The following is a 21,681-nucleotide window of genomic DNA, read 5'->3' as shown; positions in this document are numbered from 1 at the left end:
GGAGAAGAAAAGACAGAGGGAGGAAGAGGCTGAGTGAACAGGGTAAAAAGAGATAGATGGCCTGCTCACCAGCCATATGGGTCCATTTCACAAAGGGGAAGGTGCAATCAGAAATGGGAGGAACTTGACTAAAGAACAAGATACTCCTTTACTACAGCAGAGGAAGAAGAAGACCAGCATAAGCTAATAATGCTAATGGTAGGTTTCATTGATGCTTTTCCTGTATTGATGGTTTTTCAGCCTGCCTCTTCTGCCATTCCCACTCGTGCTTTCAGAGCCCTAATCTTAATGCTGTAAGAGAGATACAATAACATTTTTTATTTTCATAGAAATTCATCCTTTGGTCACATTCTGTACATTAACATACTCCCTGGAACTTGATTTCTGAGTATAAAAAGAGAAATGGGTCCCAGTGTAAGGGTCTAGCCAAGCTGCTCTCAGCATAGGACTTGGAAAAGAGGGGGACCAACATTACACCTCTGCATTTCCAAGATCTGGAGGCTGACCAGGAGCTGGTTCATCTTCCTCTTTCCCCTGCAGCATACTCTAGACGAACCTCAGGGTGAGTTCTTCTACTCAGCTGACTATGGCTCCAAAGGGCCATTCCAGCATGCCAGGAATATCTGGAGCACAGAGGCACTCCATACACACTCCTTTCCCCCAGCCACACTCCCTAAAAGGGGTCTATACTAACTCCATGCCATCGATGCAGGGGGAATTCCCATCTGGCTGGATCTGCTCTTCACTGCCTCCTGCAGGACTTTGAGGCATGATAGGCTGAGAGACCCATGTGATTCCACAGGAGGTAGAGGATGTGACAAGCCTCCACAGGGTGGGTCTAAATCCCTCACAGGGTGTACGTGCAACAGAAGAACCTTGGCCTGCAGATCTCTGGCAGATCTGGTATTAAAAGCCCAACATCTGGAGGGGGCAAGGAAGGAGCACAGCTGCCATGGTGGCTACCACAGCTCTGACTAGTAGATGTAGGGCAGCTCTGCAGACATTCTGCAGACATTGGATAAAGTTTCACAGTCTGTGGAGAACCCTGGGCTAGATCTGCACACTCAGACTTGATGCAGGGGAGAGAGTCTGGCTGTTTAATAGGATGATACATTATTAACTCTTGAGACTCCTGTACCTATTGCATGTAACATGCACAGGATAGAATTTGGCATGCCTTTGCAGTACAAAGGGTGGCAAGGGAGTGATTTCTGTCTACACAGGGGCACTTAACATACTGTACGGAGGTGCATGTGTCTCTCCCCTTCTGACATGGCAGGAGGCCGCACCTCCTCGCTGCTTCGCAAGCAGGGCACAGCTCACAGCCAGTGAGTCCACCTAGTAATTAGTCCAATTAGCAGTTAGTCCTTCTGCCAAGTCCCTCAATCAGGGCGGTTCACAGTTTATATCTCAGGCTGAGTCCATGCGATACAGCCCAGCAGTTCAGGGTGGGGAATTAGCTCCCAACTGGGAGCGACAGCAAATGCGCCTGGTGCCCTAGCTCTGGCAGGCGCCAGACCAATTCAGGCCTCCTGGCCTATTAGTGGGGAGGTGGCCACCCCTCCACAGGTGGGGTGCTCGGGGTAGGAGGACGCAGGCCCTCCCACTCCACTGCGTCCCAGCCCAGGGCCCTATTAGTGGCGGGGTAGTTCGCCACTAGGTCAGCGGGGATCCGCCCACAACACGCTGGCCAATTCACAATAGTTCCATAGCCAAACCCTAGTCGGCATCCCTGGGCTCCTTCCTACTCTCCCCAGCTTGGGGTACCTGGGTTCTGGGATTGTCCTTGGTCTCCCCTGGGTAAACAGCCAGTGGCAGCCCCAGCAGTTCATCAGCGTTGCTGGTCTCCGGCAATTCAGGTAACTCCTCTGGTTGGGCAGCCGTCTCCTTCAGCTCCGGGCTCTGGCAGCAAGGAAGAGACGTCCTGCTCCTCTGGCAGCTCTCCCCCTACTGAGCTAGGAGGCGGGCCTTTTATAGTCCCGCTTCCTGTCCCGCCCCTCTGCTTCCAGCGGGGCGGCCGCAGGTGGCCTGGTTCTAGGGTGACCAGATGTCCCGATTTTATAGGGACAGTCCTGATTTTTGAATCTTTTACTTATATAGGCTCCTATTACCCCCTACCCCCTGTCCCGATTTTTCACATCTGCTGTCTGGTCACCCTACCTGGTTCTGCCCACCAGGGGGGTGATTTCACGTCTCTCCCCTTCTGAAAGGGCGGGAGGCCGCGACTCCTCACTACACATACCTGAGATGCAATCAAATAAATTGCTAATACTAAACAGTTAAGAGGACATCCATAGATGCCATCTGACAGACGGCACACTCCCTGAGCCCACAGTTTATTGCATTGTTGGCCTCCACATGGAAGGCCGGGGGAGACACAACACTGTACTGCCTCCTGCTGATTGGCTTCAGACCTATGACCTCTCACACACTGGTGCACTTTACTGTCACCATCAAACCCCATTTTTCTAGCAGGCAGCAGGGTTATCACATATTACTACCTGGGAGGCATTCCTGGTGATTTCTAGAAAAAGGATTAATCATAAGGGAATCAGCATAGCTGGAAGCCGATGTCCCAGTGTGAATGGCACTGTTGCATCCCCAAATATACACAGCCAAAACCGTCTTAAGGGGAAATTTGTTTGCTTTTAGTTTTCCTTTCTGTTGAATAGCTTTCAACTGTGGAGCCCTTATTTGGCAGATTGATAACACATGACCCACTGCCCCAACCCACATCCCACATCACTACTCTTACTTTCCTCTCCCCCATCTGCTCTCTCTCCCTTTCTGGGCCCTTCCCCTTTTCCTCCATCATACACATAAAGTGGTGAATGAAAAGCACCAGTAGCTGCTTAAGGTATTTGCTCTTAGTCAGCATGGGTCTTAGGCTGCTATAGTAGACACAGAGGAATTGTATTTATTTATTTGGTTCCCTGCAGTATCAACTCATTTCTTCTTCCAGCAAGGTCAGAACTTGCTTTGTCTGGAAACCACCAGCACCTTTAAGTGGATTTCAGTGCATAAAGATGATGACCCAGCTTCCATTGAAGCCAATGGGAGATTTGCCATTAATGGCAATAGGAGCAAGACCTGGCCTACATGTAAGTAAAAATGTTTTTAAAGATCCCCTAGGTACAGAATAAAACTGAAGTGGTTGAACACATTCCTGTTTCCAAACGATGGAGGTGACAGTAATGTGTGGGCTATGCTCACCAGCTATGATTGTCAGAGTAACGTCGGTACTACCAACCCCAAGCATCCCAAAAGCATGATTCAGGCTCCTCAAAATGAGTTTTTTTAAACAAAATAATAAACTCAGTGGGGCGGTATTTGCTTTTGGACTTTTGAGGCTTTAAGGTGCTCTCAGATGACATTTTCAAGCTTTTCTCTGCAATCATGACAGCTAGAAACTTACTTTTTAAAAAAAAGTAAAATCTGTCTGTCAGATTTTCACATAACCACATGACTCCAGGTGCTGAGCTTTTAAGAAGAACACCAGATATGGCAAGAGTTAGCAATACAAGGGATCTGTACAACATAATGCTTTAGCCTGCAAGGAGGAGGAGTGGGAAAGGGAGGGGGAGGCATATAAAATGGCAGACAGATGATCTCATCTCTCACTTTGTCTCCTCTTCCCCTCCCCAACCGCCCAACCAGCTTATAATAGGTCTGAATCCTACCACTGCCTCTGCAACCCAGTGTCCCGTTTCCCAGCTCAGTTGGCACTCTCACAAGTAACACCCTCTGTAAGAAGGGACAGGCAGGCTGCACTCCAATGGAGGTACTTAAAGGCCAGCAAAGAACTGATCTATAACAAGCTAGATGCTGTAGCGTCTTTCCCTACATGTGGAGATGGCATCCTTGATCCATGAGGCTCCCTCATGGAGAAAGGCCACTGTCAGCCAGGCACTTTATCAATGATTTAAAGTTATATTGCTTTCTGTTAGCTGCCACAGGTACCAATACGGCGATCTGTGGATTGATCATCAGTGGATAGTTTAGCATGCTATTCCTTAATGCGACATCCATTTATTATAGTAACAGTGCATGAGCCCTTTTCTTTGCTAAATAAATACCTATTTTATTAAGAATGTGTTTTGAAAAATAACTCAGAATTGTATTTGGGATTGTTTAGACTGCTGGTTATTTTAAATAATTTATTGCTGCTAAGGACCCGCAACGAAGCTTAGAGCTTCATTGTGCTGGGCACAATTCAACCATGTGGCTTGCAGCAATGCGTGTGGTGTAACAAGAATTCAAGGTCCCGGGGGTTAATCCCACACAGGAGAGTGAAAACTGAGGGAGACTGTCATTGCCACTTCTCTGAGCATGGGAAGGGGATTCCTTACCCCACTCCTGGGGAATTACAGTGAGACAAGCCCACGGATGGACCCTGAGATCCACCCGGATGGCCAGGACATCCGTGTGGAGGATCTGTTCTTCTGAACTGACTCCCAGCACCCCAGTCCTCTATGGGATATGCTCCCATGGGTTCCCCTGCCAGCCACAGACCCTGAAGCCCCCACCCTCTGAGGGAGATTTCAAGATCCTGAATGGGGAGTCCATATAAGTGAATGCTTATAAATGAGCCAGAGAGCACTACAGTAGGCAGGGGAACCTGATGAGATTGAGGTGGGGATGACACTGGATACAGAAACCAGCCCCACTGCCCCCATTTCCCCCTTCCCCACCTGCAGAACCCAAGTTCTCCCCCCAGAGAGGAGTATCCACAGGCTTGAGGGAAAGTGAGGATGGTCAGATTTTGGAGGAGAGCAGCAGAATCAGAGCCCAGACTTCTCTGGGGTCACCTATTCCTAATCCTCACCTGTCAACTCCTGATGCTGGATATGGAGTGCAGAAGCAGAAGTCGGGGTGGGGGGGTGGAAATAGGTTAGTGTATTAGATTATGTGCAGTATTCAACTGTGGGCTCATTCTATTTACACTGCCATCTCCATCCTGATATTTACATTTTGCCTTTTCACAAAGTTCACTTTGTAAATGATGAGTAAAATTCCCGTCTGTTCGGCCAGGCAATTTTGGGCCGCATGTGTGTGTATATGTTCTGGGAACTCCTTTGTGAATTCAGGATGGAAAAAGCACAAGAGCTCATAAAATGCCTCTTTAATATTGAAAGGATATCTGAGGGAGGATTACCACAGCAAGGGGCTGATCTATTGGAAAGGTTTTTTATAGAAGGTATTTAATACTATGTGCAACAAATGATAAAAACCATCTAACTGATGCTTCAGTCAGTGGAGCCCTCAGCCAAGAATTAGCTGACTGACAGCCCTGTAAACCTTGCCTCATAAATACTCCTAGACTAACTAACCTATGGCCTCATATAGCTGCCTAACTGGTCCACTAACCCTGTTACATGTTAAATTTATGATTCTTAAACAAGATAAAAGAAGGATATACTGGATTTATTTTCTTTAAAAAAACCTGCATTTCTCACAGGGTATGTCCTATCTAGCAACTGAAAATGGACGTTAGCCACTAACAACCAACTTTATGATCTTAGCAGTACTCATCTGTGCAATTTTTTTAAACAAATCTTGATGAACAATGACCTATGCTCGTAACAGGAAATCTTCTTCTTCTAGTACAGGTCAGGTGTGAATAAATATTCTATCAATGACTGGTTGCAAGGAAGGGATGAAATGCGAAGGCAGATTGGAGGCTCCAGATTTGCTTTAGGGTGTGATTTGGTTTCAGGGTGGAATTAGGGCTGGGGTTCAAAGTTTGGGTTTCTGTTTGATGATGGCACTGTAATCTCAGGGCTAGTATGTTCTCATGAGATTTTGGCTCTAATGGCTCATAAATTCATCTGATCTTGTGAAATTTCTCACATCTTAGACCAAAATCTCATGAGGGAGGATGCTTTCTCTCACAAGGTTTTGGCTGCTTCCAGTGGGGAACTAGTAGAAGTGCCCCTCTTTAAATTTTGTAGTTGACCCAGAACCAAAACTTCAGTGGTGGGCTCAGACCCGGGGATATGAATCCAATTTGTGTGTTAATCGCTGTAAATGGAGCACCCAGCTCCTTCATGGCAGATGCTATAGAAATCGGTAACATAAATAAATAAACTAATCCCTAATTCCAAATGGAGAGGTATTTACCTGGTCTCTCTATTGTATTCAACAACCCCTTGATCCCAGCATATTACATAGAAAAGTACAATAATGTCTGTCTGAAAAGCAATCTTGTGGGGGTTGGGTTTTCTTTTTTAACTTTGAAAAGAAAATTTTAGTTCTCCAATCACTACACCACCCAGCTGTCTGAATAACGCCTTTTGTCTTGAAGTATGTGAACTACGGGTACCACATTTTCGTTGCTTTTTAGAACAATTCTTGACCTTTAAACTTTAAAGCTGGATGGAGAGCAGACAAAACACTTATAGGCTCTCTCTCTTTTATCTCAGCTGTCCACACCTTGCATTCCAAGTCCCTCTTCTATCTACAGACTTTAACCTCCAGTGTTTGACAAGCAGCTAGGTCTAAGGCAAGGGCAGTGATTATACTGTTTTGTAACTTACAAAAAAAAATAGATTGTAGGAAACAAGAACTGACCAGATGCAACTCACAAGTCAAATATGGTAAAGTCTCTAATCTCTCCCCTGCCTGGCCAGAATAAATATTTCAAGCCAAATCATCAATAGCCTTACGTTCAGTTAGGCAAATTTAACATTTTATAATCTTTGGGTGGATTTAACATAGCAGAAATAAATAATGCTGTCAGCATCAAATCAGTTCAGCTATATGGTTACACCTTTGAAATGATCCCCTCAACCCAATAGACCCCCCAAGTGAGAAGATTCATTCAAAAAATCCAAAAATTAAAATGTAGACCAAGGCAAGTGCCTATCAGAGTGCCCTTGATCTAAAGAGCAATCGTGTCAGCTCCAAGCCTCAGCGTGAACATAAATGTGTTGGAATAAAGCCAATTTTAGATCCATTAATCCCACTCCTGAGATGAAATACATAAATATATGTAGGGCCAGATTCGGATTTCAGTTCCATTACTGTAAATCTGGAGAAACTCCAGTCAGTGAGGTTATTCTGGATTTGCACTGGTATAACAGATCTGAATCTGGCCTTCAGGATTAACTTCAAATTTGAAAAAAGCTTTCCTTACTCTGTGTGCCATGGACATTCAGTGCTCAGGCCTGGCCTCTATGGCAACATGAACAGCACCAGGAGACTCAGAAAATCACGTATTGCTTATGTTGGCATCAGACCAGTTGTCTGGATTTACACAGTAAGACAGAAATAGGGCTCGTGGGTTCAACCCTGTCCTTTGACACATGGCAGGAAGGGGACGCTAGATCACTAGGAGCCTAAATGGACCTCAAGCTGTCTGCATTCCAGTTTTCCAGAGAGCCCAAACAAATCAAATAGAAATGGCCCCTTCTTCTTACCTCCCACTAGTACTGAGTACTGGGGAGTGACATGGGAGACTGGCTCAGATATTCATTTCTGTGGCACTGATAAAGGAGATACACAAAAAAACCGGAACATGATGAAATGCTTTTGGGGAAAAATAATAACCATTTAGTTAAAGACTCTTGAAATCTTAAAATAAATGCTACTTACCTGGCCAGATCATCCCATCAGTGTACGGTATAAAAATCATACTTAGGAGCGAGATCATGTGTTTGTGATCTGAAAACAAGAATATGAAAGCACTGGTGCTGACCTAATAAATGTCTCCTGCGGTCAAAGTTTGGCCCAGGAAGTGCTTTTGAATTATTACAAAATGATACAACATTTTCACAAAATGAGACATTTTCTGTGAACTCTGGGTGAAGTGGAACCGAGCAGTTCCATTCTAAGGCCAATCTTTAGAATGGGTGTGAAAGTGGTGTTGAGGCTGAGTTTCAAACCCATTAAAATAGCAACTTCTAAATGGAATTCTGACAGAGGCTTATATATAACCCCAAGGTCAGCATCTCTCTGATATATGCTGGGGTCATGCATTCACAGCCAAACAACAGCATTTCAGGGTGTGTCCTACGAGAGGTAGGTGGGCCTGTCTGGTTAAATCACTGGCCTAGGCCTGACAAGAGCTGGGTTCAATTCTTGCCTGTGCTGTAGACGTCCTGTGTGACACTGGGTGAGTCACTTAATCTCTGTTTAGCTTCATTCCCCATCTGTAAGGTGAGGAAAATAATACTCCTTTCCCCCATCTTTGTCTGTCTTGTCTATTTAGACTGCACGTGTCTCAGGGTAGTGACTGTCTCTTACGATGCAGTGCTTAGGGGCTGATCTTGGCTGGAACTTCCAAGTGCAAGTACATTTGTTCCATATATTGCAGGGTGACAAGAAACCAATTTGTCCTTTTAATTTTGTCACCACAGTAATACAAACTGGAGTAAACCCAGCTTAACGAGCATTTAATAGTGACTTTCTTTTTTCCATGATCCACATCTTCAAAATATGCAGGCTGAGAGACAAGAGGGCAAGATCCTCAGTTGTTGTAAATTCACATAGTTCTATTGGCTTTGGTAGAGTTATGCCACTATTCACCAGCTGAGGATTTGGCCCAAATAATTTACATTCTCTCTGTCAGCTACATGGGTGTTTATGGGGTTGCACAGATGTAACTGACAGTAAGGTTTGGCCCAGTCTTTCCTATTCACATTGGCCCAGTCAAGGAAGTGTAATAAGCTGGCAGGAATTTACTCCTCACAAATTAAGACCCATTTAGATTCCAGCATGTATACATGATATCCATTCTCCTACAAGTACAGAAGGTTGTGTATCCTCCTGACACCCAAGTTACCACTTGGGATCCTCAATTCTGCCTCCATAGGCTTCTTCATGCTCTAAATTACCCTTTTTTCTTTTCTTTTTTTCAAGTACGTAGCACACAAAAAAACCACACAGGCCAACTTCAGAGATATTCCCACAAGAAAAATTAAATACTCTTAATGCTTTTTTAAAGTGAATTGGGCCCCTTCATTTGCATCTCATAATAAGGATGTTATCATACTGGTTTATGGCTCAGCTCTTTAGTTTCTATCTCTCAGGGGCTAGATTACCCCTCATGAGTTCAATATATGTCTGTGAACTAATGTAATTTTAAAAACACTTTTCTTCCGAATTAACATTACTACCCTTACAAGTTAAAGGTTCTACTTGCCAACGTGTATGGAACGTTTGCAATCAAGAGAAAACCTAGCTGGATATTACACTTCAGAGTGTGGTTACTGATGACCACGGCTGCCTCTATATACAGCCAGCTGAGTCAGTAATCTAGCTGGGTAGTAGCTGAAAAACCTTTCTCACCTCCTTACACTGAACCATAATCTCCAGTGTACTCAGTCTCTTACATTTAGATTAATTATAAAACATTGTCACTAGAATATTAAAATAGTGTTTAATACACAAAAGGGAATAAGCTATTCTGGAAAATGCATAATTTTCCTGTGATCATTTCACTAGTTACATGCAATAGGATTTTTGTCCATCCTGCTTATGGGTGGCACATGAACCACCAGTTCAGGGAGGCTAGCCCCCAGGCCCGCCCCTTCCCCCACCCACACACCTCCCACACTGGAGCCTGGAGCCTTCCACTGTGGACACCTTCCCCTCAGCCCTGGGAGCACCAGGTGGGTGGCCTCAGCCCCATAGTGCCAGGCAGCAAGGCCCAGCACCCCCAGCCCCAGATCACCTGGCAGGCGGCCCCAGTGACCCCAGCTCTAGAGCACTGGGCATCCTCAGCACCGGCCCCAGTTGCCACAAGTCCCAGGCCACAGGCCGACCTGCCCCAGCCCGGGCCACGGGGGAAGAGCAGGAAGCAGGAGGGGGCCTCAGGGCAGAGCATGGGTGGGGCCATGCCTGGCTGTTTGGGGAGGCTCAGCTTCCCCTGGCCTGCAATACCCACTGTCCATGCTCCTGATTGCCAGCTATAGTTTTCAATAGCTTCCTACTTTTGCAACTATGATGTTGTAGTGCTTTTGAAAACCATGTGCTTAGCCCATCAAAAACTAAGCATGCCTGTGTTGAAGGGATCCCTTGTTGCAACCATTGCCTCTCTACAGCAATGGTTGTAAACACAAGGATGACTAACCCATAAAAGGGAAGTACTTACAGGGTCTTCTCTCCCCCTCACCCATCTCTGAATATGGAGTTGTATACATAAATTGAGAGAAGAATAGACCCATATAATGTCTCTTCTGGGAGAAGAAAGCAGGCAGAGCTTGAATATGCCAAAGCCAACCTCTTCAAAAGTGTCCATGTGAGCTGTGGTGAGTGCTCAGCACTTCTAAAACCAGACTCCCCTTGGTGTCTCAAATTGGGTCCTCAGACTCAGAGGCACACACAACTAGTACACATGCTTGAAAGTGCTGACCCAAGAGTTATTTTAACCAGAAACCATTAATCACTCCCATTCATTATTTTAGATTGCCATACTCTATCTTTGCAGGAATGTGTCATCTTCTCAGGAATGGAGAAGGGAAAATATAACAAGAGTTAAAGGCACTTACCAGTTGGAAAAGAGGGAGAGGTAGCAAGCAGTCGCCAATTGCAAAATGGCCCCTCTAGGGTTGCAACTGCCTGTCTCTGCCAAATTTAAAGGGCAAGTCCCAGGAAAGCATGCTGGCAAAAAAGCTCCTAGACAAGGGTAACCCTACACTGAGGCGAGTTGAAGAGACTAAGCAATCACCAATAAAGGAGATTGGAAAAAGGTTACTTCTGCATATCACAATACTGTTTCAAGGGATTTTTTTTTCTGGACAAAGTCCAGATTTTCTTTTCACTACACTGGAGTAAGAATCGATTTCCAGGGAGTTGATTCCAATGTATTCTGTTGTAAGTGAGAGGAGATTTAGTCTGGCACCTGAACCACATACTGGATGGCCAAGGAGTTGATAATGGGACTCAGGAACTTTCACCTCTAGCTCACCAGTTTGAATTTGGCCCACATCACTAGTAGCCAAACATTTTTACCATTTGATGGCTATTCTTGTATCCTATGTATGAAATGGGTTCGTGGTATCACTCCAGTTCCTTGTAGGACACAAGTGTCTACATCATGAAACCCACCACCCTCCCAATTGGTACTAACTGGCATGCTTGTTAGCCAACTCACTGCCAAGGGAATGAAGGCCAAACTAACTTCTCACTCCTGCAATGTAGTCTCTGCAGGTCAGAAGTGAAGTGAATGAGGAGCTGTTCAAACTTCATGAATTTTAGTGAAGTTTGAACAGCTCCTGCCTATTCTGAACCAGTTCTCTGGATACAAAAACTTGTTTCCAGTGCCACCAAACTGGCACTTTTCACAAGCACGAAATTAATTTAGGGCCAGGTTCTACACTGGGTAGCATTTTACTCTTCAAGTGGCCCATGTGGGAGGCAGAAACTGGTCCTAAATTATTTAGTTTTTTTTAATGTACTGACTGGCTGTGCAAATTTGCCTTTGTTAAAGAGAGGCTCTCATTAACCAGTCTTGGGGCATTTTTTTTTTAAACTTGAATGTGCTTTTAACTAGATAAACAAATAGGTAATTATACAACTCATGGAGTAGAGGAGTCAGGATAATACATTGAACCACAAAACTCAAGCACTAAATTACAATACAGTGAGTAGAGTAATGCCTTGTGACACCTCATTCTTTTCAATTGTAGCTTCCAAAAGCTGCCCCTTTCTGAACTTTCCGTGCTGCTGAACAAAGGCATCAGACACCATGATGTTACCAGGCATGATGTGTCAACCAACCTTTAACCCTGAATACCCATCTGGGGATCTGAAAGTCAAACTGGATTTGTTCTTGTTTTCATTATCATCATCAAGAATAAGGTCTCTTTGCAGTCTGAATTATGACATCAAATATTACACCTTGGTCACCCTCAGTTCCGTTACAACCTCAATGCATCTCCATTGTCCTCAGTGGGGGTTGCACCAGTGATTGGGCCTTTACCTGGAACTTAGTAAACAATTCTGTTGATGATACACAAGAAGGAATAGAACCCAGCTGCCTCTCTCTCAGCAGAGCTGGTTCTGGACTGCTACCACCAGTAAAAAACTTCCTTTAGTCACTAGGTCAGCAGGTCCAAATCTGAACACAAACCCCGATCTGAGCTGTTGAGCAAGAAGCTGGCATTTTCTCAGAGCATCCGTTTAGAGCTTGGTTTTACAGAATTGTTCAGCTTGCAAAAGCCACCAGCACAAATGTTACTAACTGGCAGCCATTGCTGGCAGTGTCACCAGACTCAGAACAAACTGAGCAGCATATAGACTGAGCTACCCTCTCACCCTGTAAAATGACATCCCTCCAGATCAGGGCTGAGATGCATTGATAAAGTAATATGGGGAACATTGCAATGCCACTGCCCTTCCTGTATTTTTCTGAAGAGTAAACAAAGTACTATAGTGGCAAAGAAAACAAACACAAGAACTCACATGGTAAAAATGTATTGAAATTACAAATGCTTCAATTAGAGCTCCATCCTGTAAGCCCTCTCTACACAAAACCTCCATGAACTTCAGTGGGACATCCACATTCGGGACATGATCCTGCACCATTGAAATCAGTGGGAATTTTGCTATTGACATCAGTGGGAGCAGAATCAAGCCCACAAAGGGCTTGCAGAATCAGGCCCCTTGTTTCTGATACAGCACCTGCAGAAATGCCTCCCTTAAACCCCTTTGGAGTGGCTACCTTTGCATATCCTATTGCAGAAGACAGGATGCACATGGGAAAAATTGGATTCCTGATGCCAAAGGATTAATTGTTCAATGGATAATGTGTATTTACGACCTGGCATTCTCCATTTCTAGCTGGAAAATGTTAAATTTCTAGTAATTAACTGGTTTAGGACTTACAGCTTTTAGCTACAGGCTCTTTGATGTGTGTTTTAGAATAACACATCCATCAAGTTATGTGGATCTTCTGCAGGATCACATAAGCAATCTGGCAAGAGTCCATTCCTGAAGTTATGGAAAACAGCTTTCATGTGGACAGAGGTGACTCTGCCTTTGGTGTGTGGCCCTTAGCCTCTTGTCAGCTCCATGACATTAAGAAAAGTTCTTACTGTTCTATCTAAACCTTGCCATTGAGAAAATTCATTTTGCCTGGCATTTATGGGGATTAAATTTAGTAACAATTGTGCTAGGTTAGGTGGAAAAGACAGAAGGAATTGCCTTTTGTGTTATGTTTAAGCAATTTTATAGTGCTATAAAATGTCACAAAAACTTGAGAGGAAATAGTTCCATTTTATTGGTAGTAAGTCTTTATTAACCCTCCTCTATTAGTTTGTAAAAAGCATCAGCCCATCATGTTCATCAGTACCAAGGCTGGGTGGCTTACTTTCTTGGCCAACACAATATGGCATATGCATTTGAATACTAGAAACCAAATACTGCATGCACAACCCCCATCAATGGGAAGGCCATACATTGACCATATGTGGCCCTTTGTCACAAACATGGCAGACACCTGCGAAAAGGAAGGAGCTTGCATACATTGCCTCTGGACAACATGGAATGGAATGGAAATCACCACAGTTTTGAAGAGTTAGCAAGACTAAAATGAACTAACAATGTTAAGGTATCACAGAGTGCAAAGTTCTATCGCTGTAAAGTTTGGAATCATCTTAGCGACATGGTTATCCATCTTTCCATCTATCCAACTCATCACACTATCAGATAATTAGGTATAAGGCAAACAGATATAAATATGGGCAAGAAAAGCAGGAAGCAGCCTGCCTCTTTCACCTGTCCATTGTTATCACCAATACCGTGATTTCTATTGTTTCATCGTAACATTAATGGATCTAGCTATCCAGCCATCCTGTGTTTACTATCATGGCATATGAGTACCTATAGTATTGGAATTACAATAGAGCTGAGCCCGGGTAGTGCAAGAAAGAAATCACATATTGCTCAATATGGGAGGCCAGATTAAATTAAATTGGGGCCCACTGGTTCTGGCATCTAAACATCATCACTGCTAAAGATGCAATAGAAGTAGAAAACAAACCACCATATTTTTGCTATTATTTTTTTACAGGTAACTCCCTCCTTGTTTAAGAATAGTTGTATTATTTTGTTCGTCATGGAAGACAGACATTTAAAGGAAAACTTCTTTTATTTATCAGAACAATCAGAATTGTTGGTATAGAGGCTGGAAACAAAAATGTGGTGGAAATATTAATATATGAAGTCTGTTTATGCCTGCAACAACCTGAGAAATTTGGAAAAGGGTGCAGAGAGCAAAGAGGAGGCAAAAGAGGTACAATTCTTGATCAGTGACAATAGTGATAGTAATTTATAGCAGTATCATTTGAAATATCACACCACCCTGATTTCATATTAGCCAATCTTGAAAAGGAAAATATATTCAATGGATGACATGCTTCATCTTGTCACATATTATCCACCATTTCAGCTGCTCACATCCCAGACGCGGCTCCAGACAATAACAGCACAGCTGAATCTAACGACAATCAAAGGCAACATTAATGTCTACTCTAAAAAGTTAATGCACTTCAAGGGTTGTTGACACCAAAAAGAAACCGAGTTGTAATAAGCAAATACTAAAATCCAACAATGAATTAGTCAGGTATTTCACTGGCTCACTAGCAGGACAACCTGCACACACAAAAAATCAAAAAGTTAAGATGAACAATGCATTTTCCTGGCAACATAAAAGTAATGAATAAATACCATATTAAGTAAAATAATCTTAAAAAGCCAAAGAAGAAACCCATTTCAATTCACCTTTTCCTGAAGTTAATAGTTATTCTGCCACCTTCAAACACAAAACTAAATATTGTCAGTGACAGGATTCAAGTATTGCTATTGGCTATTTAGAGTACCTAGCAGGATGTGATGTGAAGCAGGAATCAAAATGAAGTGTGGTTTTTGTTGTATTAGTTTTTTAAAATCCTGTTCACAGGTTCTAACAGGATACATAATCATTTCACTCATTTGAGATAAACATGGTTTAATAAGTGGCCAATTTTATGCTTGTTCCCCCCCCCAAATTTAATGTTGGAAAATTATATAACCTGGATGCTTCTCGATTCCTAAATCAACATAATTTGAAAGTAGAATTTAAGTAAGACTTCACAAATGTGTTAACCTTTCTGCATTTTATTATCATGAGACTGTCTTTAAAAATAAAATACAGCACAGACAAAATGCTTGCACATTGAAAGAAGCTTTTCAAACTAAAACCAAAGCTAAATTGTCTAATTTCCGCATATCTTGCTCATTTCAGACCATTACAGTATGTTGGATTGAGTAACAAAAAGAGCTTTTAAATTTGGTTCTTAAAAGTGAACTGCAGCACTTCTAAAATAAATACAAAAATTGTTTAACATCCTAAATCTTTTAACAGTAGATATGTGCAGACTTTAAAATTATGAATACATTTTAATACAAAGTACTTGAAAATCATGTAATCTTTAATTTACAGCTCAGGACCTGAGTTCAAGGTTCTGTGTTTCTCCTTAAAGAGCTGATTGTGCAGTATATTGTGCATTTCTAATATGTGAGATTTTTTTTCTTGTCAAGAAAACAGAGCAACCTTGAGCTTTTCTGCTAACAAGCTGCTGTACATTATTTTCCCCACTCTTCATACACAGACACACCAAGGATTCTGGGCAGGCTAGCCCAACAGTCAACTTCCCATCCTAAAAAGTACTATCATTAAAACTGTCCTTACAAGGCGTCCAAAGCTCCACGGGCCAGGTGCTCGGCTGGTGTAAAGCAGCATTGCTCCATTGGTTTCAGTGGTGCTACACCAATTTCAATGGAGCTCCTACGATTTATACCAGCTGAGAATATAGTCCTAATGCACACGATTGCAATACAGATGGTCTTACACAGACTGAAGATGAGCCTAGTGCTTCATTCCAGCATGGAGTGTTTGTAAATGGTATCAGCACCCACAGTGAAACATGGAACCCTGAGCTCAGTTCTTAACAGTTACTAAAGCTTTCAACATAGTTGTTACATATATTTATAATTTTAAGGCAACACATGAATTCTGCAAATGACTTAAAATCTTAAATGTTTTTTTAATTCCTTCATTTGAAAAAAGAAGAAGAAAAGAATGTAACAATTTCACTTCACCTTCAACACAGTAGGAAAGTATTGTATCACTTTTGTCTCTGTGCCCGGCAGAACACAATCAGAGCATTGCTTGTGTTACTTCTACTTATTTGAATTCCTCCTAGATAGGGTAAAAATACCTGCTAGCCACCTGCTTCTACCAGTTTTGAATGGTAGCAATGGGCCCTCTTTCTGCTCTTAGTTACACTGGTATAAATCCAGAGTGAAATAAGTGACCTACTCTGGATTTGTAGTGCTGTGACAGAGAGTTACAGGCTATGGCCCAGTGTTTCCACAATGTCCTGAAACAATCTGTGAACTGAGCTTTGTCTGCTCTTGGCATGTTGTGACGTGTAAAAAAGTCACAAAATCTTCTGAAGTTTTTCAGGTAAGTATGTACTGAAGGATGTTTAAAAACAGATTATTGATTAAATGGTTTACAGCTATACAGAACTGTAACCAGCCATTCTGTAAATTTGTATTTTGGGGACCTAATTCAGTACTCTAGGGAAAAGAGAAGAGAGTTACTCCACTGCATAGGGCTCCAACTACACTATGGAGTAAAACTGACCCATATGCCACATTCTGAAACAGCCATGCCAGTGAAAATGCAGCTGCCTAGCGTACCCTGATGTGGAAATGGTTTGAGGCTGCCATGGGAGAGGCCAGCAGCTGATGGGAATTAACTCCTTTGCACATGAGGCATAATCAATCAAAGATGTAGGACGTGCTGTTTCAGTGCTCAAAAAACTCCTTGTAAACAGGTGCAGAGCAATGCACAGATATGGAGCAAAATGGGTGCCATTTTTGACACCCCTAGTTATGGTATAGGGATTGATCTGATCTGCTGATCTGCTATGGCTACACTGCCCATCACAGCCTGATCAACTATGGTCTATACTACCATACTAGGAGGGAGGTCTACATCCATTATTCAATGTTAATCCTGCCTGTATTTTCACCAGCTGCATTTGCTCAACACTGGTCATAAAATTTGGACTTCGGGGTAAGGGCCATGCCTCTTGCCAAAGTCCCTCAGGGAAGAAGGGAGGGGTCCCAGCAGAGGCTGCTATTGGGAAAAGTGTATTACTAATGGTTCTGATCTAATTCAGCTGCAGCACAGACATTGTCACTAGTTCAGAATGTGGACTAGGAGGTCTGAACCATGACATTTTTGCCATTGGAACAACTCAGCCTAGTCCCTACCTGTGTTACCAGCATCTACATGCCTAGACTAAATGCAAAGTTACTTTAGCTCCCCATGCATTCTGGCAGAATTTAACCAGAAGCACAGCATATGTGGCCTGCTTCTGTGGCACCGCAGCTGCCATTACTGTGTACCAAATGGGGCCATCAGAGAGCGTGTAACACATGGAGTATTGAGCCGAGAAACCATAACACCTCAGAAGAAGCAGTAATAGTCTGTTGTATCAATCCCTATTTATACACTGTAATCCACAGATCACTGGTAGTTTTATTGGCACATCTCCATTAATATTGGTGTGCACAGATGCTCATGCACTCTGCAACTACTAGTCTAAAGTCCTTTACAAAAGTTTGTTACAAAAGTGACTGTGCTTGTGCTATAACCACTTTCCCAAACAAAATAACATTTATATATTTTTTTTAAAATGACCAAAAGGTGCTATTATTTTATCTATTTTGCAGTTTCATGAGCAAAATAGCAGCCTGGCCAAATTTTCACATTCAGCTTTGAAAAATAAATAAAAAAGCAAGTAACAATAATTAATAAATACAAATAAATAACTTTGACACCAGACCTGAGACCCTGCATGGTAAATTTCTACCTGGTATAAATTTTAGGGTGGTTTTACATGAGAATAAGATAATGGCACAGCTTGCCCTGCAGCATCAGGACTTAACCAAATAAAGGATTCACGTCAGCACTTAGGCCTGATCCTATAACCCTTACTCACACATGGTCATCAATAGAATATACAGAATTCAGTGGTACAATCTGTGGCCCCAATTCAGCAACATACATACGCATGTACTTAAGTCCCTAATAGTCATATGAAAGTCAATAGGAGCACTCACATGCGCAAAGTTAAGCAAGTGTTCAAGTGCTTTATTAGATCCAACAGGATTTGAGCACATGCTTAAAATAAGCATGTGGTTAACTGCTTTCCAGAATATGGCCGCTTGCACAAATAAGGGATAATTGTAACAAAGAGCAATCAATAACCACAGGGTTTTTTTGTGGGGGGGTTCAACTTTTCTTGGAGCTTACAGTATCACTATAATGAAATTATTATTCTCCTGAAAACAGTTAGCTTTTTGGACAAACAATGACAAATTAAAGTATGCTATGGATCATCCCCCCCCCCCCCCCCGCACAACCTCGAAAATACATATTTTAACAGCAGAAATACAACACAGTAGGCATTATTCAATGGTTTGCAAATGATAAGATAGACAGTTAGGAGACCCCCCCCCACACTTCAGCATTAATAAACAACCACACTAGTTCTACATTAATTATAGTGTTGCAATAACAATGCTTTGCATTTTTAGTTTTCTTTGAAATGTATGCCATCTATAGATGGATAACTTCTTGTGTGTATATGGGTTCTGTTTTCTTTTTTAATCTCAACAGTTAATTTTATGCAGTGGATATGGTACTACAACGTCATACCAGCTGCATGGTCCTTGTTAGCATTAAAAATTAAAGAGCAAACAAAACCTAAAGCGCCAACATTTATTATGTCAAGTCTCCCCCTTGCCCCCCCTCCTTTATTTATTTATTTATTTATTTTTGCTATTTGTAACATTAGCCGCACTTAAACGATGGTGTGTAATGTATAAGAAGAACAGGCTGGGTTCTCCACACTGTATCAACGTATACTCAAGAGGGCCTTTTCCCAATGGCATGGAAGCCAGTCAAAGCCATTGATGATCGATAAGCCCTTGATGGTGGGTTGTTTTTAAAAAAAAGAAGTGTTTTTATTCTATTAAAAATATATATAACATTGTCTTGCAGGCAGGCAGAAGGAGCCTGTTGGATGCTGCCTTCGGACGGTGACGTCTGAAGTTAATGTCAGAAATCATCGCAAAGCTAGCAAGATAACGGACCACATTCAGGTGTCATGTACATGGTGCACATTCCCCGTGTGCTTCACATTCTCTCAGAATTTAAGCGGTCTCGAGCTTCCATCCGAAAATTGCCACACGTCACGAGTTCCCTGGGCACTACGCCAAGTGGGGGTGTGTGTCGAACCTAGAGAAAGGATGGGGACAGAGGAAAAATAGGTGTAACACAGCCCAAAAGGTAAATTCTCCCTCCCCCCCTCCCTTTTTTTTTTAACAAACTGCAACTTGAATTGCCAAAAGAGTATGTAACGCAACGGACACCGGGTTCATGATCTTAGTACGTACTCCAGCCATCCCACCAAGAATTCACAAACTCCCACATCACACATGCATGGGAATACTTCAAGCACAGCGAAAATACAGACAGTACAAATAACACTCCAGGGGGAAAATCCTCCAGTCTTAACTAAGTCTTAACTCAGTTAAAACACTGACTGACTCAGGTATTCCTCCCCCACCCAACAATCCTATTGACTTCAGCCAGAGGCTGGGATGCCACATAGAGCACGGCAAATATTTTTTGATATACCACAAGCTGTACAGTTTGCAGAGACTCTTATGTCACTGAATTCAATTGCATTTGAATAACAGTGCAACTTATAGGGTGTACTGTACCTGGTGAAGTGTGAAATAAATGCTTGAGCCCTACAGGCCTGAGACAATGTTCATTGAAGTAAGTGGGAGGTGTTCCATCGACTTCATTGGCATTGGGTCAGGCCCTAGCTGTGCAAGTTGGAAAAATAAATGTTTCCCCATAGCTGAAGTATATAGTGAAATGCAGGCAGTGTAAAGGCCAGTCACCAATTATATATTGTACTAAAAGAAACAATAGGCTAATGAAGAAACTGCAGGCTCAAGAGCCTGCAGGCCTAACCTGTGGCAATGGCAGAACCAGAGATGCATTGATTAAGATCAATCTATACATACCGACCACTGAGTCAGTTTCTATGGAAATTGCCTCATAAATGTTTAAGTGTGTAGTTGAAGGGCAACTCATGAGCTACTTATCAACATTAAATAAGAGGGCATAGCATAAATGGGTATAAATTAAAATAGCTCCATTAAAGTAAATAGCACTAGCCTGATTTACACCAGATGAGTCCAATTCTATGCATTTCTGCATTTAATACATATTAAAATAAGCCTGAGTTTTTCAAATGAGCCTAAATGAGTCAGGTACCTAGGGTGGGATTTTCAAAAGTTCCAAAGTAATTTAAAAGCACAAGTCCGATTGAAAGTCAATGAGACTTGTGCTCCTAAGTCACATATGCATTTTTGAAAACCCAACCGCTCTTACTGACTTTCAGTATTGATGAGAGTTGGGCATCTAACTTTCTTAGACTCCTTGAGAAGTGACAGTCAAAACAGATACATCTGGATTTGGGAAACAGTGGCTTCCTTTCATGAATCCAGTGAAGTGCCTGCCAGGCAGTATCGTACTCACAATCCATAATATAATTTTCCCACACTTTCACTGTAAATGGTTTCCAACCTTTGCAAGGAAAAGAACTAAAATAACAGCTGGTATCTTTTTTTCTTTTTATACAAACTCTGCACTTCGATAAACCCTGAAACTGTATCTCATCAGATATGCCAAAGCCTTCTGAATGTCAAGCAAAGACATGGTATCACTTATTCCTGTATTTATCTCAGCTCTTGGAAATAAATATGAAACATCTGTAGCCTAAATTCTTGCTATTGTTTCAGTCTCTTCATTATACAAATCACTCAATTTGGAGGATATTAAATACTAATGGCAAAGGCATCTGCACAGTAAAAATACATTACTCTTCTGAAGTTGATTGGTTTTGATATGTTATCAACTGCAATACTATTACCCAAATATTGTTCTTATTTATTGAGACATCTTTCCACAGAAAGTTAAATATAAAAAGTTTCTTGGGACAGTAGGTCATGCTTGTATGGAATGTTACAGCAGCTTAAGAACACATTATGGATGCCATATAAATCTGTTTCAGAATTCTAACAAACTTGAACGGGCCTCAATGGTTCATGGTTTTATAACACCATTAATTTATCACACGGTTAGAAAATGTCACATTTTGTATTACTATTTTTGCTTTAGTGTTCAGGCTACAACATGTTGTCATTTCTAAGTTATGTTCTTGTTGGCTAGCTTTTGAAGTTATTTAGGCGACGCTGTATATAATCTCTTAATGTAGGGGGTTCCTCAAGTACAGTGCTTGTGCTGCATGTGTGTAAGTTGGAAATGAAGTGATGTGCCCAATGGATGTATTTAGTTTTTTGATATAAGTGTATAAATCAAATGTGTTATTGCAGAATTTTTTTTTTAATTCATAGCATGTTTTTCATCTTTCATTTGTTAGCAATGTGTACTGTATGTGATATATCACATATCCATCTGTATACCTCGACAGATAGCTAGATGGCTAGCTGTAGACACACAATTATTTTATATGTTTAACATGTTATAATGCAACATATAATGAAAATATGATTACTATATATGTGTGTATTAGAATTCAA

General features: G+C 42.1%; 1 protein-coding gene across 2 annotated transcripts in view; it reads right to left on the bottom strand.

Moving 5' to 3' along the window:
* Positions 1-19,198: 19,198 nt before the first annotated feature.
* Positions 19,199-21,681, bottom strand: part of BCL11A (BAF chromatin remodeling complex subunit BCL11A) — a 95,013-nt gene continuing 92,530 nt past the window's right edge. Inside the window, exon 4 of one of the 2 annotated variants that reach the window (XM_026653224.2) lies at positions 19,199-19,300. In XM_026653224.2, coding sequence (XP_026509009.1) covers positions 19,199-19,300 — 102 coding nt within the window. The remainder of the gene's footprint in view (positions 19,301-21,681) is intronic. The other variant, XM_024194891.3, reaches the window with a different exon arrangement.

This window comes from Terrapene carolina, unplaced genomic scaffold (genome assembly GCF_002925995.2).
Source record: "Terrapene carolina triunguis isolate 2854851 unplaced genomic scaffold, T_m_triunguis-2.0 Scaffold132, whole genome shotgun sequence".
Taxonomy (NCBI): Eukaryota; Metazoa; Chordata; order Testudines; family Emydidae; genus Terrapene; species Terrapene triunguis.
Note: the sequence above shows the minus strand (reverse complement) of the source record. Positions and strands in the feature narration are given on the sequence as shown.